Consider the following 19201-nt stretch of genomic DNA (forward strand, 5'->3'; position numbering starts at 1 on the left):
AAAAAAAAAAAATCCTTGGTAGGCCATTAAAAATGAATGGCTTGCAGTAAGACACAGCATGTTACCATGATTTTGTTAAAATGCAGCAACACAGAGCCTACATTAGAATGGGCCATTCAGAACCAATACAAAAATGACAAAATCGCAAACCAATTTGTAGACAATTTAAAAAATCCACCATAAACATCAATAAAACAAAGTTCACACTTAGAAAACATCTCTACTGCAGGTAGCTATATACAGTGCAACATGTACTTACCACTTTTTCTTTGGAACGAAGAACTCCTAATTTCCCAAAGCGGACATGGAAAGGTGAGCAAAGGAAGGTACCATCTTGTTGCTGAACCACAATCACATCGATGCAGCCTGAGAGTGTAGCCTGATTGATTCCTTTATAAAGTTCCCTCACAGTAACCAGGACATGCCCAGCCAGTTGCCCAACATAATTCATGGTCTGTGACTAGAAAGAAAAAAAAAGTTTCATTAAGACAATTGGGAATAAAAAAAAATTTCAATGTGATCAATTTTAGATTTAGTTACCCTTGTAAAGTGGCATAGTAAGCAAACTTTCCAACATATGTCTTCCAGAACACAATTACTTAATTTTACAGGTCACACCAGTCAACAATGCACTTAGGACCTCTCTGTATATAACAAATTTTGGATGAATGCTCTAGTCTGTGGCAATATTTCATCAAAGTCTACATTGATAACATACACTGCACATGGACAAGAAAGCAATTTGTGGTGCTGCTCTCAAAGAACCTGTATAAAGAAAATGGATTGATGCTTGACACTTCCTTTTCTCTTGCTAAAAAATGTAAGAATAGCAATTAATAAAATTATAAAAATATAATGTATATTTAAAAATCTGTCCAAAAAATTGTTTTGTTTTTTTTTTGCAGCTTCAAAAACATGTTTAGGATCAATAGCAAAGCCACTGAAAATGACAAAAGATCCACTTCCGCTTTACGCTAAATATGGGGATATTTTTGTAGAGAGAATTCACATCCTGCCCTGCTCTGGATTTTAAGATAAACTCTCCAAACTGCAGAGTCAGTAGCTGCTTGTGTGTCAGCCCAGATATCTGAAATTTCCAGTAATTCACTCTCAGTGAGCTGACACTCAGAATTTCAGCTGTTTATCTTAGAATCCCAGTTAGCCTAGACGAATAGGCAACAAACAGAATTGTATTCCCATATCAAAAACACAGAAAACAATTGGTTTACATCCAAGAGCATACTGCAATTTACTTATAGGTGGACTGTCACTACATAAGAACGCACTATGCACTGCAGCTGATTTTTTCTTTGTTTGATTCTTTTACTGCCTTACATTTGTGTATAAGAATTTGCTTCCATTAAGTTGTCTTGGTGCAGAGTGTTATTAAATGCCCATTGGTAGCACACATTGCATTGTGTGTAATGGGCAGTGTTAGTGGGCTATTCCCTGACATAAGTTTAGGATGCTTTAATATCATTTAGAATTCATTAGGAATGGTATACATGAACTAAAGGTGACCTCCTCCTGAAAGGTTATCATGCTGCTTTATTACTCCTATAGTTTATTTGAGGAAAACACCGGTTTAGTGTGGAGTGTACCTCGAATTATATTTTATACATATATTACTTATACATTTGACCTAGTTACTGACATTATGCAAAAGCCTCAGGAATGTTACAAAGTCTAACATGATACAATACTGTATTCACTGGAATTTTTACAATGGAAGTTCATATCAGTGCAAGATAATGGATAAGCAAAAGTAATAACAGCAAACACGACAAATACTACAGACTTTGATGGCACTTTGTCAGCAATGTGTCGCAATGACAATTTGGTTTCTCCTAACTTATCCCTGAACACATAATTATACTTCCACACAGAAGCAGCCAATCATTCATGGTGCTCCTAACTAGGCAGCACTTTCTCCCCATTTCTCAACATATGACATGCCAATTATTGGAACATGCAATGGTGGGCTACACGGATTAGAAAGTACGAGAATGATTTTAAAGTAAGGTATATAGGGTGTTTTTTCAAGATTTAATGAATACTGAAGTTGCCCAAGAAAAAGAATACTTCACGAGGTCTTTTTTTTTACAAATTATTGTGAGCATCATTTAGGATAGCCTATGAGATTGTACAGGTCATTATAAAAATAATTGTAGACTTGTTCCCCACAAAGAATGAAGACTGTCAGCATTGGCAATCATTTGCTTTGTGGCAATGGATATAGAAAGTCCCAAGCCATCATTTTGTAGAGCTCAAGCCTACCAATTTTTTATTTTATATGTAAATTTATCCAAGGCTCTCTTTGAAGCCAACTGGTGTGAGACGAGACTATAAAATAGTAATATAGTTCTTAGGTTAGTGACTGTAACATTTCACTCTACTGAGTGGATTTCACTCTGTGAAGATTTGTAATCCGTCAGTGTATGTTACTTTCCTAGTCCCTTATTGATACACATTTTTACATTACATTGACCTAGACACACCTGGACTACATAATATTATAGCAGTACAAACTGCTGCTCCAAAGACCTCTTACGGGCAGTATTTCTCTCTGCCAAGTACGCAGAAGTACTTTTTCCCTGGAGATTAATCAAGAATGAACAAGTAACCACAAGTTGTGAAGAGAGTTATTTTTTTAGTGTAAAAAATTAAAATTAAACTAGAAGTTTCTGTAGCTTTTGCCATTTTAATACCAGGGGTTTTGCAATTTATTAAAGCTATTTTCCTTTCTGTTTTTATTGATTTGGAGGATTACGTTCCCTTATTTTTAAACCTACAAACAGGCTTGCTACGGCATACTGAGGGTTTAAAACAGCAACAGATACCCGGGCATCACTGTACAGTCTCATCTCAGGCTCTTGTTTTTTGGTATAGCAACTATTGTGATTTGTCAGGCATTTTGTCCTGCCGCTCATAAGTATAGTTGCTGTTAAGAAGTAGTTACAATATTTCCTGATGGTACATTCATGTAAGGGTACATTACAAAGGCAGTAAGAATTCACCATCTGTCATTTGTCAATTTGTATACAATATATCCGACTGACATATCAGAATATATTCGCAAATTAAATTCAAAGTCACTGCGCCCCGATGCCTTCACTAGCTTTAGGCAACAAAATAACAGAAGAGAAGCATTAAAGAGGACACATTGATAGTTTAGCAGTAGCAATATAAAATACATGGCACTTTATATCCAAACCATTGACCGTTTAAAACGTGAGAATTGAAACACCAATATAATTATAGGAAAGTAAAACATTTGGTTCAGAAGTGCAGTAAAATCTTATTTTGTGATAAAAGCCCAAATCCTTGTTATAAGAAAAAGTAGTGAAAAGAATTATGTGAAATGAGGATATCTCTAAGAGTTACACAACACAGTAAGGACAATGTTCTAGATAGTGACGTGCTCTACCAGCACACATTTGTTATTTATCAAAACACAAAGGTCACATAATATCCATCTAGTAATTTACTCTGTAGGGCAGGTACGACTGAACCATTAATTCCCTGAGAGCAGTCTGTACAGCAAATCATATTTTAAATAAAAGAAAGAAAGGTGCAGACCGGTGGAAAGTTTGCAGTGCGATTACCTCATGTCTTCACATCCCTAAACCATGCTTCCAGGTAAGATTTTGTATAGCATCTCAGCCATGGCTGCCCATAGAGAAATAAATGGGAGTGACAATGAATGGGTTTAACAACAAAGTACTAACTCCCAGGAGCTGCACTAAAACCACTGATCTTGTGACCAATCTGAAATTTGCCACATAAGTACGCATTTTAATATACAATTTCCTTTTCATTAGCAATATAACAAACATCAAGCAGGTAAACAAGTCTGGGGAAATGTACAGACTTCCATTAAATTAAAATCCTACAAAATGGGAAAACCCATACACAACCACAACTCTGCCTAGAGAAGGCCATTTACAAAATCCCCAATGCATAATGAAGAATTTGTCAGTGAGGCTGAAGGAGCTGCAAAGAACATCTAAAATGAGAGATCATGGCTGTAGGACAAATATTACCCTGAAGCTCAACAAAGTGACAAGAAGAAGTTACCTGTTTAAAAAAGCACAACAAATTTATATGTTGTTATAAGTGGCACAGTATGAGGAAAGAAGTTGTTTGTTTTACTGATCTCAAAGTTTGGCGCCTTATCAAGCCAAAGTATAAGTACAGTGGAAAGCCACTGCTACAAAATTTAAAAACATCCCCGCAGAAAATGATAGCATCAATCATAAAATGCTTCTCACGAACTGATAAAATAGTCAAGAATGATGGGGCACTAAATGCACACCTGAAACCACAATTACCTCCAATGTCCCAAAACTAAACTACAATACAAGACTGAAACAGGGATGATCCCTATACTTAAATCTTATTATAAATCTTTCTCAAGACATGAAAACTCATTTTCATCAAAAGGTCTCAATCCTATCTGGACAAGAAGAGTCCTCACAAATGGAACAAACCGGATGTGCAAAGCTGAAAGAGACCCTAAAAGATACCCAGCCGTAATTTCAGGAAAAGATTATGTTACAAAGTATCATGGAATAAACACTTATGCCTCTAACAAAGGTCTGCAATTTTGCTTAGATTTCACAATAAAACATATCGCACTTCCATATAGAGTTTTATAAACAAAACTTATCCATCCCAGCCGCTAATCATTTGAGGCAAGTATCAATTTTATTTGAGATCTGAGCAATGTTCAGAGAATTTTTCAAGAAGGCACAGAGCAAGTTGCTGGAGGAAATTAAATCTCCCCTGAACATTAGCTTGTTATAAAACACCTAAAAATACTTCAAGGGAACAGCGCTGACATTTGTGAAAAGACAGCCTTGTGTGCAGGGCTGGATGATCCAGTACTATAAAAGCACAGCTCTGAGATAGATCAAATATTTATATCAGGAGGTGGGGTGGAGAGTTGCAACTGTAAAAAAACACTTGGTCAAGTTGCAGCACTCAAACTTTTTACAAGTCTCTTGCACCACTTACCTTTCCCAACAATGGCAGCCTACATATTCCTCTCAATAGCACTAACCCCCAGCAAGGCTGGTGGAGACCTGGTTGGCTGAAGGTTATTACAAAAAAAAAGAATTATCATCAGCTAAAATATTTTATACAGAGTAACCAATAGAGTACAATTAGCTGGTGAAATAAGATTCCTTTATTTTAAAGAATTATAATGAATTCTACTGACACTATTAGGCGAGCAGGGTCTGTTTTTATGTGAAACTGCATGCCTTTGTTACCTTCATCAAGTTGTGGCCACTTTATGACAAAACAGCATAACCCTGCTCCACATGCGGCAAAATGCTAATTCTTTAAAATACTATTCAATGAGAGGACAGAATGAACACTGAACTGCCTGATATCCAGACAATAATTGTGGCAATCAAGGATACATTGTCCATATCAAAATTCTTCCTGCCAGGGACTAACTCTTCCATTCCCTTTTCCTGTTACATAAATACATTTTAAAAAATAAAATGAAGTTTTTGAAAGGCAATTAGGTGAGGATAATGTAGCCTTCAGTCCCTGCCTCCCCTAAAGTACATGCAGGTAGACGGTCCTGAAACCTCCTAGAGTGTGTGACGCTGATACTTTGAGAGGCTTGAAAGGCAGCCAAAGCAGTCTGCACATCTTGCACTGCTCAAAGCTGCATCAATAGGAGTCAGGTCTAACAAGAAGTAAGAAAGTAAGAATGAAAAAACAGTGGGGTAAAAGGATGCAATGCACTATAGGACTCACTGGGCTTAGAGGTATGTTTTTCCAAGATAAACAAGCATCAAGACTTGGGGTCATATGGCCAGACACTTTCTATTGCAGGTGGAAGTTCCTCTTTAAAAATACCATTTCAAAGTTTGATTTTATAGAAGCAAGGAAGTTGCTGTACCAGCATCTGAAATAATATGATACAAAGATCAGGATATAAGAAGGGTTGGTGTTTATTAAAAAAATTAAACATTCAAACAATAGTTGGTTTGTAAGCTACTAACATAAAAATTGACAATAGAAGCCTTTAAAATAGCATACCAAAGTAATTTTCACTGTTCCTTCAACATTGTTTGCACATTTCCCACTCTCCAGATATGTAATATATGTTTACAATACTACAGTATGTATTATCTTTTGAAAAAGTTATATATTCAGACTCTGACCTGCTGGGGAAGGCAATGTTCAAGTATTCAATTTACAAACAAGGTGTGGGCAGAAATAAACAATTTATCCCGGATACACGAAGCAGAGTTGTGTAAAAATACATTGATTTCTGCAGTGGTGAACTTTTTTCTATTTAAACATCCTGAGATGTGAAATGTAACAAGTTGGCTATATGCAGGCAGAGCTTCCATAGGAGCTGTTCATGCTCAAGGTGTTATATTTCTATGTACACAATGTTTTGAAATGTGCAGACATCCATAAATGACACTACCAGTGTTCTGTGTCTCATTACACCAACCCTTGGGGCAGAAGGAACAGTTCCGATGTTCTTTTTGCAATACAACATACTTTACGGCCCATTTGCAATCTTTTTATTATACGGATAGCTTAGCTCGGGATGCTGGGTACCCTGGCAGGATTGAAGATAAAACAACCAGAAGAGGAGGGAAGGTAGATGGCGGTGCCCGTGTCAGTTAGGACAGACAATTGAAAATAAAATTGGGATCAGGCAGGTACAGCTTATTTTATTGTAGAAGAGACATAGTTTGTCCCACCTACCCGGTTACAATTCTTAACATTTAGTTTAGTTTTAATAGCCACATAAAGCTTCATGAAGGGTTACAACTTATACTGAATGTGGTAAAGTGGCCACAAATTGCAATATATGTGGAATTTAAATAAAGTTGAGGTAATTCTGTATATATCCTATGTTTGTATGAAGGCAAAAGCTAATGGTATTTTCACTTCCCTCTATACACAAAACCAGTTAGCAACGTTTTTCCATTCTGTGATCATTTTGACCGCAAGGCTCACTGATGTTAGAAATGGGGAGCACAGAAAAAAAACCCTAATGAAATCCTGCATTTCCATACTTTCTCACAGTTTGTTAACTTGTTCAAGCAATGCATTATTCCTAACAGATTACAAAACTTAAAATGCACTTGAGAATAAAGAATTCATGAAATGTTATCATCTGTGTTTGCAAGCTACTTTATGTGTGGTTAGCTGAGTGTCTAGTACCACTCGTTATCAATCAACAGACTGCTAACACTCCATGAAGCTGGAAGAGTGTTACAAATGGCAATCCAAAAAAACAGTTAACTAGCGTACAGCATACACAACATTGCATGGCGTGCATACCTGGCACTGGCAATCACATTTATAAATCAATATATGAATGTGAAAAATGGAAACAAGAAAAAAAAACTAAACAGTAATGTTCTATAAAAAAAAAAAAAAACACACACACACACACAAATCTCCAAAAAATAATTGTCAAAAAGAGGGTTTTAAAACATTTCTTAGTCACAGCTCACATTTCTAAATGTCAGTAGGTATTGCTATATACTAGTCATGTAAAGCAGAAGTTGAGCCATTTACTGTAAATACTGCATATCACAATGTATTGCGGGATACTAAATCACAACCCTTACAAAAGGTATTTAAAGGTGTGCTGAGATTTTTGTAATGTTTGTTAGTATACACAAGGATGGCAATACACTTTAAGACCCAACACAATACCACTTACCAAGAGACTAGGGGAGTTCTGGTCCTCATACACAAAGTCATCATCAGTGTCCTCAGAAACCTCGGATTCATAGTCACCAGCTAGCTGGAACATTGCATATTACATTGAGTTCCAACACAGAGTGGCCGGTATATGTGTTTGCTTTTACTGAGCAGAAAGAAAAGTATCTTACTTTGGTCTACCATAAACCTGCTGTGCACTGTGAGACTTGTGGAAAGCACAGCTCTGTTCTCACAGTGGTTTCTTGTTAAAGGAAATGACTTTCTCATTAAGACACTTTATTATCTGGAGCCCAAAGACCAATAACAGCTCTATCTGAAGAGACGGCCTCCTCCATCTATGTGGAGACAGTAACCTGTACACAACTCCTAGGTAAAGGGCATGGCCTTGTACTCCCGTCACATGCTGTGTGCTCAAACTTCTACGAAAACCAGAGTAAGTTAATGATTTTTTTCCTACTCCTTGGCAGGGCTTCTCATTAATACAACACATTTATAGGGTAATTATAATATCACCGCTTTATTATCAAACATTTGAGTAACAGCCACTCATTGATTTTAAACAAAAGCCCTGATAATATTGCAGGTAACACTGAATTGGTTTTACCCCAACTATTGCTGTGACATGTAGTACACCTCCTTGCAAGAGAAAGGGTTAAAGGGAAACTTCACTTTTAGCAAATTTGACCTTTAACTTTTCATACCATCACACCATCCCTGGGGCTTTCTGGTCTTCTATGGACAATTCTGATTTGGGGGGGGGGGGGGGGACGCACGGGAGAGTGGGTACATGCTTCTGTATAGGATATCACAAAAAAAAGAACCTATAGAGGTCATTCCCACTATAGGGATGTGGTGTGTAGAAGTTATGAACATGCACTGCTGTGCCATGTACAGTGTTTGGCAGTCCATTTATTTTGAATAGGCTTCCGCATTCAGCACATCACACGCACACATTTAACGCATATTGTATTTTGTAGAGCACACATGAATGCTGCCATGTGTTGTACTGCAGTGCGTTTGGAAGAATGGATGACAACCCAGTGCGCTAACTCATGTGTTGGAATTATGTTCTATGCATTGCTACAATAAAAACCAAAAAAAAAAAAAAAAGACACAGGAAGGTAGGTAAAACGGCCAATGGTACCCTGGACATAATGCGTAGAATAGTTTTCATTTTCCCCAAATCTTAGCTTTCAATAACAGGGTCCTTAAATTATTCACATTTCTGTTACCATGGGTCTTTTATTTGTCACAATTGCATCTGCATGCAGGAAAATGCTGTGTGATATCAGTGTCAGTAAAGGGCAGGTGACCACTGAGCTAAAGTGTAAACTTTGTTCCACTTTTTAAGCATTTTTTCACACATATAGACATCTGCCACAGCATTAACTAGAAGCCGAAAAACTTCATGTAACCTATATGGATTACATTACAGGGCATGTGCATTGTGGAATCTAGAACTAGCAACCTTGATAAAGTAGGTTAATTTTCATTTGGATACAAAATACACAGAATAGAATTTAATATTTCTATTATTGTCTAGGATAGTACTATCACGTACAAAAATATTTTAGTGTTGTCTTAAGGCAAATGTGGGTTGAAATTAGTGAAAGAGGTAGTGAGTGATACAGAAAGAGGAAGAACATTATGTAAACGTGACTGCAGCAGACACAACAAAAAAAGCTAACAGTTTCAATATTTGCTCTTGCCTGTGTATAACAATTGTCACTGGGACATTTATTTTCATAATATATGAGAGCCCAATCTCCATACTGATATAGCAGAGTTTTGCCTACTGTGTTTTATTACTAGATTTGCTGAAAATACAGCGAGGAACACTTTATCCTGGTTTCTGCTTTACCTAAAATCCTCGTCCAAAGGGAGTAGCCGAAACCTAATAATAATAATAAACAGGATTTATATAGCGCCAACACATTACGTAGTGCTGTACATTAAATAGGGGTAGCAAATGACATTGTTCATGTGACAACATTGTTCATGGATCCATCCTGACAAGTCCATGAAACACTGCTGTACAAGTCAATGGAGAAGAGCACAGTGGGGTGCCGCCTGCTCCTTCATTCATTCTCCCCTCTGCATAGAAAAGAACAGCACCGTGTTTACAGCACTTGTTTATCTGTTACTCCTTTGTTGCTGGAAACAATCATGAAAGTTGCAAAATTTGAACAAATGCATGCTGGCTTACCTTGTCCTCAACTCGTTCCCCACTCATGACAATCCAAAAAAAAATGGCAAATCAGAATTGTCATTCCTCACCCCCCATACCAGGACCTGCAGACTGGCTAGACGATAATAAAGAGATTTGGGGAGGGGGGGCTCAGGGTATGGAAGGTGGAGGCACTTTTGGAAAAGATGGATGCTGGAAATGAAGCTGGAGTCACTCTCTATGCTTTTATTAATAAATAGTGGAATAAAAAAAACAATAATGTATAATGATTACAGGGCTTTTTCTGTATTTTTTTTTTATCTGCTTAGATTTCAACTTTAAACATTTCTGACTGTCCAGACTGTTTAGACAGACTTCTATAGCAAGTAATTCTCTTAATAAAAGAAGACCAACAGTGTACAGCTGTTCAGAGTTCAACTGAACCAGAGACATTTTTATAGCACTATATTAATAAATAAGGCCAACCTGTCTTGTGGTACAATAATTGTTTACATCTCACATGAAGTTACATTATTTCTCAGAATAGGCAATATGCCTCTGAGCCTTAAAACAGAGGCAGACATAAATCACTTACAACATTCCTGTTGATTAAGAGTAAAGGTAATTATGGGTCATGAAGTTCATTTAGGTCATGCACCTGCTATGACTGAGCTTCTTACCTGAGAAGACACTAAACATATTATTTTCTGACTCATAGGATTCAACAGAGGTGACTATACGGACAAACTACATTGTTATATACTGAACAAGCTAGGAACGGGACAAGACACGTTTCTCAACTAGTTTTTGTTTTCTAGTGGACTGTAAAATCAATATCTGGGGACAGACAGGTGTCAGAAGCTGCCATAAATAATGCCAACCCCGGCAGCTCCCAGGCATTGGGTCACCACTTCACCATACACTTCCGGTCTGCAAGAACAATAAATAGGATATAACCACTTTGCCTCATTTGCTCTGCATTGTATTGTAAATAAATTGTTACATACATAAAAGTTTATAAACATTACCGCAGCAGCTTTGTTTTTCAGAGTCTTCCTGTGACAATTTACCTGTGTTATGCTTTTTCTTTATTTTATGCCTATTGTGCTGGTAACAAGACCACAGCGCTGCTCAGCCCAGGACAGGGTCAGAGCCAAGCTGCAGGTGTGACAAAGGATGAAAAAGCTGAAGCCATGTCACCAGGTTATTTCCCCACCATGTAGAGGGGTAATTCTTTGTTTGCTCCAGTGACATACATCATAAATGCAATATAATTTATTTGCACTATCCTCTGCGCTTATTAAAATCCAACGTGAGCATTTTAGGGGCTACTATTTTAAACTTTGTTCCTTATAGCTAACTGTGGTACAATTTTTTCAGTCCTTAATGGTAGTCCTTTGGGGTCTGGAGCATTTACCTTCTCTAACACACCAACAAACCACTGACCTATAGATTCCCATGCTTCACCCTGGACCCAGTAACTAATGTTTACAAAAAACCTGCAAGTCATGTTGATGCTGTTAGTACAAAAATAGTTCCATCTTAATCTCCAATTAGTGAAACTTTGGGCTGTAATATCGTCCCTTTACCCTGTAACATGAAACCATTTCCTTTCCGTTAGCAGGCACTGCCGTGAAGTCCCACATTTGTAGGAAAGCAAAACAGAATATAAAACGTCCGAGATAACGCATGTGTTTTTTTTATCTCTCGGTTCAAGAAAGCACAGCACAACAAATATGTCAGAGAGACTAAGCATTTTTGAATAACCCAAAAGGTTACCCCTAAAAGGTTCACATGTTTGGATAGTCTGAAGTAAGGATAAAGGACCACACATTCACAATTATGATGGATTCCATTTTCCATCTCTCCGTATGTTGATGGCTCCATAAAGAGAGAGCATTTCACAACATAAATATTGAATTAGTTCAAAACATGATGAGTTACTTGTAGTGAGACCTTTTTTTTTTTTTATAAGCTGGACAGTCACCCAGAAAACTATTCTTAAACCTTGTAGAGGAAAGCATAGGATTCATATGTTTGGCACACTAAATCCCAGAGGTTTAAAGTAAAAAATGTTTATACACTATAGACAGCACAGGAAATAGTATTGACGTTTGTCTGGAAATGAGTGATACCAGTTCAATCTATTTTTATGTTGCTAAGTGTTGCCTAGAATAGTGAGAAAGCCTCAAAGACGTGCTGGATTTTTTTTTTTATACTCCTTTTAATGTCCTGTAGACATGATAGCATAAGATTGTTTAGTTTATGTGCGATTATACCATGTGTATAGTGAAAATGTTGTATTGAACCATGGTAGTATTTTAAACCTGTTTGCTCTGTTATTTCCCATTTTTAATGTTGGATAAAATATCGAAACATTTTAAAGTATATATCTGCCGATAATTGCCTCCTCTGCTATTCCTTTCAAAGTTTCCATAATCTCGAAGGGAAAGCTTCTGTTTAATTCAGGGATATGGCAGGTCATTGAAATATTGATGTATTAGGGGCTATAGTTTACCTATTTATAATGTAATCTGTCTGTCATTTGCAACCCCTACTTATTGTAAAGTGCTGTGTAATATGTTGGTGCTTTTTAAATACTGTATAATGATGGAGTTCTATGACACGTGGTCATGGCTTCAGGACAGAAATGGCAGCAAGCCCCACAGCTAGAGGTCAGGCAGATGTTGTCAGAAAGGGAACTGCCAGTCTCTGGCCAGCATGTTATGGCATAGGGTAAAGTCATGTGCATATGAAGTACTAAACAGCAGTTGTTTTTTTCTAGTAAACGATTAGGCCACATTTCATGATCCATTGTGGTATTTAACAAGTACAAATGAACTGAATTTCTGTACAGACAGTACGTCATTATAGTAGGAGTTCTCAGTTTACATTGCTAACAGCTGCTGAACACTGGAAAGTACACATTAGTTGTTCAGATGAAAACAAGAAGCTCTTTGTCAGCAGAGGAGGAAAGAGGGTCTCCCACACTGGCAAAAGGTCAATTCTCACAACCAGAAAAGAAGCTATAATTCACGTGCCTACAGACAGATGGAAGGATTGCCAGAACACAAACATCAACATTCCCTACAAGGAGGAAAGGTGATTTGTAGTCCTGGTTACTAGATCCTTGGCAAGAACAATTTTCCAGCAGTTTATGGTCTAAGCCATAATGGTTGCTTCAACCAAAGCATAGTAACAACTTGAAAAAAGGAAGAAATGCTCTGAAAATTATTGTTCACCACTTAGGTTTGTGGTTGCCATAGTCAGGAAAATCTCACTTATATCACCAATATTATGGCCCAGTTATCAAATACGGCACATGTGTTGAAAGATTTGTTCTCTCAGTGACTATAGCACTTTAGCCCTTTCAGGAATAGGTCTTGGGTCTATATCTCAGCCAGGACATGCTCAGACATGCGCAAAAGGACCCCTTGCATCAATAGGGAAAAAATTACCAATCCCACGCATGCGCAGTCCTAGTCTACATACAGCACCCGATTTTGCACCTAAACAGTGCAAGATCGGGTGACATAGGAAGAAGAACACAGAATAAGAGAGGAGAAGATGGCGGCACCTGACGGATACCAGGACATCGCAGGACCTGATAGAAGAATCCTCCCGATGGATAGACTCATCTGGGGGATTGAAGGTAAATATGATTTTATTGTTTTGGGTTTAGTTCTGCTTTAAGCGCTGGAGAATAGGTTGGAGCTATATAAATGCAAGTAAATATTAAACAACTCTTAATTTAGAAATGACCGTTCTCTCTGTATAGTACGAAAAAAAAGATTACCGGTTTTTATCTGCAACTGCATGACCAGTTTACACTTGCTGGTATTTATCAGACAGCATATAACCAGTTTAGGATACATTTACACTGTGCCAAGCACTCTCATTTTTATCCGCAATGTTGTATTCACAACTGGAAATATGGAGGCCAGCTTTATTGTAGGGTGGCCAGATCTGACTGCAGCCTAATGCAGTGTGGTTTGCAATTGCAGTGTGGTTACCACTTCCATGGGGGAGATACCACAAGCAGCTCGCAGCCACAGCACCCCCATAGAAAAGGAATGGGGGCAACAGTAAATGGTATTAGTACTGCTCACTGCCACCAGATATCAATTTTCTTTAAGAACCAGTAATGTGGTATGAGTGACCAAGTGGCTGGAAAAGTGTCATCCACCTGGTGCGGTGCAGGACTGCTCGATCCCAAGGCAGGTCTAACCCTCTACTGAACCTGAAAAAGTTCAGCAAACCCCAAAATAGTGTGTAGTGTAAGTTTGGAATCAGAGTGGATATCAGCCATACAGAATCTTGAAGAAACTGAATTCGGCACTGGGATAAAAGTACAATTTTAGGCATTCTGTACAACTGGGAGTTTTGTAAAAACTGAAAGGGAAACAACCCTTATAGCTTTCCTTATTAGCTTTTCCTTAATAAAGGCTTAAAAAGGTAAGACAGCTATTTCTTTGGAGCAGGAAAAGGTAGAAATATGCTGGAAAGTGTGCCAAAAATTTTTGAAAAAGTTACTCTTTAACGTAACAGCAATGTTGAAGTGCAATCTTGTTGGGATTCCTGCAAATACCTGTGCTGGCTTTCATATAAAATCAGTTAAGCCTAATGGATTTTAGGCCCAGGTCTCAAATCACATCCGGATTAAGTCCCATCCTCGGAGAAAAATCAGTCACAATGCCAAGCCCTCACTGCCCGCTTCTGGCATTTGACAGCTGCATGGCAGGAGGTCCTGGGAAGTAGTCAAAGCTTTCTGTATGACCTTGGACTGGGATCAAGAATGGATCAGTGAAACAAGGGCTCATTTATAGTAGTGTTTTGAAAATACAACTAGTGTAATGTGTGCTTTAACAGGCAACTAACTTCCAGCTTCAATCTTTGATTGTTCCTCAGTAATGAACCCATAAAAAATTAACTCTTATTTCCCAAAACAGAGAGTATCAGAAAAGAAAAAAATAGCTGACTTGCAAATCTTTTAGACTTGTTTAAAAAACCATTACAAACTATAAAATGTAACTGATAAGTGCAGATAAAGTGCAGTAATGTGTTTGGCCCTTGCCCTGACCTAAAATAACCCCCTTCTCCTGCACAGGTCCATACTTACTGGGATTCAACAAACCGGGTTTCCCCATTTTGTTACATTCCAGCATTGCAACAGCAGACAGACCTGTGAATTACTGCCCCACAGACTTCTATGGGACTCTGTCCTGGGGCAAGTGGAAACTGTCCCATAGAAATCTATGCAGGAGTAAGCACATCAGCTTGAATACAGGTGGTGTGGTGGTGTGGTGTGGTAGGGGTGGGGGTGGGCAGGGTTTTTTTTAAAAAATGTAAAAAATACAATCGTTGTTTAAATGTATCTCTGGTAAAACTCTACTTTTATGACACAATATTAAAATACTTCACCACTTTTTGGTTTTGTTTTTCCCTGTTGAATTCTTTGAAAAAGCCTCTATAGGTAACTGCGCATCTTTTTTCTGGGCTCCCAAAACATTTTTTTTCTCATTTAAAATCCCAATGAATGTGTTTTATCAACACACCTCTGACAAAGACACTGAGAACCTAAGGTTTCCCATAAATTACCAGAGCAGGACAGATGGCCTGTTTCAATTGGGATAATTAGACATATACGGCATAATGCCTTATGAAACGCGGCTTCCAAAGTACTGTGAAAGTGTGATTGCACTTCATATAAAGTGAACTCAAAATACTGCATGCATTAGCTCAGGAGGCAGCTGCCAAAGCACACTGTATATACAACTGAATAGATTTATATAAAGCGACTCAAGTCTCCATGTGGTGGATTGTAAGATGTTTGCACAGCAAAGTCAGACCACCAAAGTGAAGCAGCTAAGTATTTTTAGAAGCAGGACAGCAAGGGCGCCCCCCATATCGTTCCCATGACAGGTACTCATCTGGCTGTTGCACAGTATATAGATAGGTAATTACTTTTGATGCCATCCAAATGCACATTCACAGTGTGCATGCGTTGCAAAGCATTGTAACAGATTGCCATGCCCTGCGTTGAGGTCCGCAGCCTTAAAATGCAGAAGATATGAATTTTGATCCCTTGTGGTGCTTTTTCCCAGTCTATCCATATTCATTGGCTTAGCACAATGGATCATCTTTGAATGAATAAATCCTAAGTGCAGGATCAGCCCTGCAGTGGGTATATTTGCATAATAGTGCTCCATTATAGCCAATGCAGTCACACTATCATGTGTGCAGAAAAATATCTCAGATACATGTACACTGGACCCACCGAGTTATCATACACTAACATTCACAATCAGACGCTCCATCCTGCCCCACATACGCAGCATTTAGGGGAAGAATGTGAACCGTTACTAGAAAAAAAAACATTAGCACAATGATTTAATAATCCAACTTCCAGAGGCTCATGATTCAGTCAAGAATGCAACCTTATTCCAGGACTATATCTGAACTGCCAATATGTGGTTAGGATGTTAGCTGCAGCTTTGAAAGTTGGTGGAAGTTGGCATGTAAAGGACATGGCTGGAAATCTGATTCACAGCATAGGAAAAGTATTTTGTATTCTAGTGCTCGTGTACTGAACCTCAGATGGAGAGACATTGTTTATCCTGTGAGAGATGTCAGCATAGAACAATAATGTAGGTGCCAATGATACTATACTTATCCCAAACATCCAATACTGCCGTTTCAGAAATGTGGCCGTGTCCTGACTAAATACACAATCGTCCATTAGTCACATGCACAATGACTGCTACCGGGATGGCAAATGGGCAGTATAATCACGGACTGAAGAGTCCAATGGTGCAAGGAAAATAACATAGCAGACCTGTAATTAGCACTTGTCAGAGCGCACAGAATGGCTTGTAGGGAGGAGCGGGCTTTATTGTAGGTACTAAGAAATCAGTCACTGGAGCTGCCAGCATAGGATTGTGTTTCAGGAACACTTTGTTCCCGGGTCATTGTCACATGTTATACAGCCTGGCACACCGACAGCAATCACAGATAACCTCTGTCACTACTGTCACTGCAGGACTACAAAGCCCAGCATCTCCTGCCACCAGAATACACCGCCTTCCTGCAATTTATATTACACCCTGATACAGGGTCCTGACAATTCAATGTAACAAGGTACCTGTAATCCTGAACAGTTCTCTACAGCATTCCGACAACAAAAACACCAAAATCACATGACGGACATCCAGCATTGTGTGTGTTGTGCTTTGTGAACAAGGTTCATTTATAGGTCAGTGATGTAGAATGTGTGATGTACAGTGCTATAGCGGGATTGTGCAGTGCTATAGCGGGATTGTGCAGTGCTATAGCGGGATTGTGCAGTGCTATAGCGGGATTGTATATCACCCCCCCATGTCTCAGCCCTGGACTGAACACTAAGGAGCATGCAGGGTATGCGGATAGCTGCTCCCAGACGCATAGGAAAGCGCTGCTTTGTACCCAGGCACAGCGACGGACCGCAGGTTAATGCGCTCACAGGCGGCCACAATGTGGTGATTCTTATAAAAGAGGAAAAGCAGCCATGCGGCCAAAAATTACTTGCAGCTCCACAATCCGCTGCAATCACATGCACAAAATATCTGAATGGGAATGTTTCAGACTATGGAAGTGGCCCTGAATTATATCTGAAGCCCAAACTTTTTCTAGAGGATGTTTATGCTAGAATGACGAGGGGGGTTATAACCCCGTCAGGTATTTATTCTTTATATGTAAGAAAATTCACTCAAAGTCTTGGTGACAACATACCACCTTGGTATGAAATGTAACACTTTGAGTTGTCACCAGAATATGAACAAAGATGAATCTTCCACTGAGGTTGGCAGGTTCTTGTGACAAAGTTAAGGACAGTTCTCTAACATAGGAGAGAGAACCCGTCACTTCCTGTTACCTATAAATAGACAGGAAGTGAAGGGAAATCTCCCCCATGAACACAGGTGGCAATAAATAGGTATGTAACCCCTCCTGACTTCACCAAAGTAAATGCAGAAGTTTTGGTTTCAGATATTTGTAACATTCTAAGAATAACAGAGATATCAGTAGGAGAAATGTTCCCACAAACAATAAACAAGAGAAGTTGATAACTGTAGCTGCACTATGAAGGCAATGAAATCAGCTGACCTAAAGAACTGTAACCCAGAGCAACCACAGGTCAGCTGACCCCACATCCTATAATACACTGTGTGATGTTCCTGTACGAGCCTGGAGGATACACAGCATGACGGTATAAGTAGGCGCTATCACCACCCCCTCCCCACAAACCTCTACATGTAAATAGGACCTGTCATAGCCAGCCGGTGACCCCAGACAGACACACAGAGCATCCGGTGACCTCTCACCTTCTAGCAGACAATGCTGTAGATAAGGCTGGCTGCTGAGCGGAGTCTCACGGACGGCCCTGGAATGAATGGAAGGCGGTGCAGTGGTGTTCCCGGAGAAGGCTGCCAGGCTCTCCCCGTCCTCCGCCGCCTCAGTGCTGAGCAGCCAACTCGCCACTGGAAGACCTGAGGAGCCGTGTTCCAAGGCTGGAGTGGGCGGGACCTACAGCTGTCAACGTCACTGTCCACGCCCACTACTGCTGACCACTCAGCTCCGCCCCCTCATCTCCATTCCCTGCTACACTGCAGAGCGGATTGAGAGGGAAGGCGTGCGCTTGTGACGTCACTGCGCATGTGTCACAGGCAGATCACGTTTCCGAGTTGTCACCGGTGATTGGAATGATCTCATCTTTTCTACTGACACCGAACACACATGCGCTGCGCATGCTTCCCATAGGATGGAGTGATCACTAATGCTGGGTGTACATAGGACACGTCTGTTACACAAGATTCACATCTGCCACACATCCTATTGATTATTTATTGTAGGAGATATTTATGGGGGCAGAACGGGGACACCGAGGTGCTAACAAATGCAGGTTTCCTTCCAATCCACAGCCCGTACACTGACATCTTGCTGCAACTATAAAGAGACCCTGTCACCAAACTAAAAAGTACAAATCAAATCACACCTGATTGCAGGATTTTACCCTATCATTAATTATTTCTTTTATTAAATTGTGCCTTCAGACGTGCCAAAAAAATTTACTAGACTATTCCCAATGTTGTATGTGAAAGCCCTCTCTTCTTTTAGGATGGTCTAAATACTCTCTGTGCTGACCCAGCTCCTCTGCCCCTCCCCACATCCTTTTCTGTAACATCTGGGGGGAGGGAATGCAGGAGAAGTCCTTTGAGCGTCACTTAGGGGTCAGATCACAGGCTGCTGACATCACATATAAGATAGCAGAGGACTTATGTATATTAT

At 39.2% G+C, this 19201-nt stretch overlaps 1 protein-coding gene across 2 annotated transcripts in view; it reads right to left on the reverse strand.

Annotated features, from left to right (window-relative positions):
* The window catches only part of LPIN2 (lipin 2), a 57259-nt gene extending 38822 nt beyond the window's left edge, over positions 1–18437 (reverse strand). Inside the window, exons 1-2 of one of the 2 annotated variants that reach the window (XM_072411365.1) lie at positions 18238–18437; positions 260–460 (exon numbers count right to left, since the gene is read on the reverse strand). In XM_072411365.1, the coding sequence (XP_072267466.1) occupies positions 260–451 (192 nt within the window). In that variant the 5' untranslated portion in view covers positions 452–460; positions 18238–18437. Of the gene's footprint in view, positions 1–259; positions 461–7711; positions 7735–18237 lie in introns of those variants that run through there. The other variant, XM_072411364.1, reaches the window with a different exon arrangement.
* Positions 18438–19201: the final 764 nt, after the last annotated feature.

The sequence above is a fragment of the Pyxicephalus adspersus genome, chromosome 5 (assembly GCF_032062135.1).
Source record: "Pyxicephalus adspersus chromosome 5, UCB_Pads_2.0, whole genome shotgun sequence".
NCBI classification, from domain to species: Eukaryota; Metazoa; Chordata; class Amphibia; order Anura; family Pyxicephalidae; genus Pyxicephalus; species Pyxicephalus adspersus.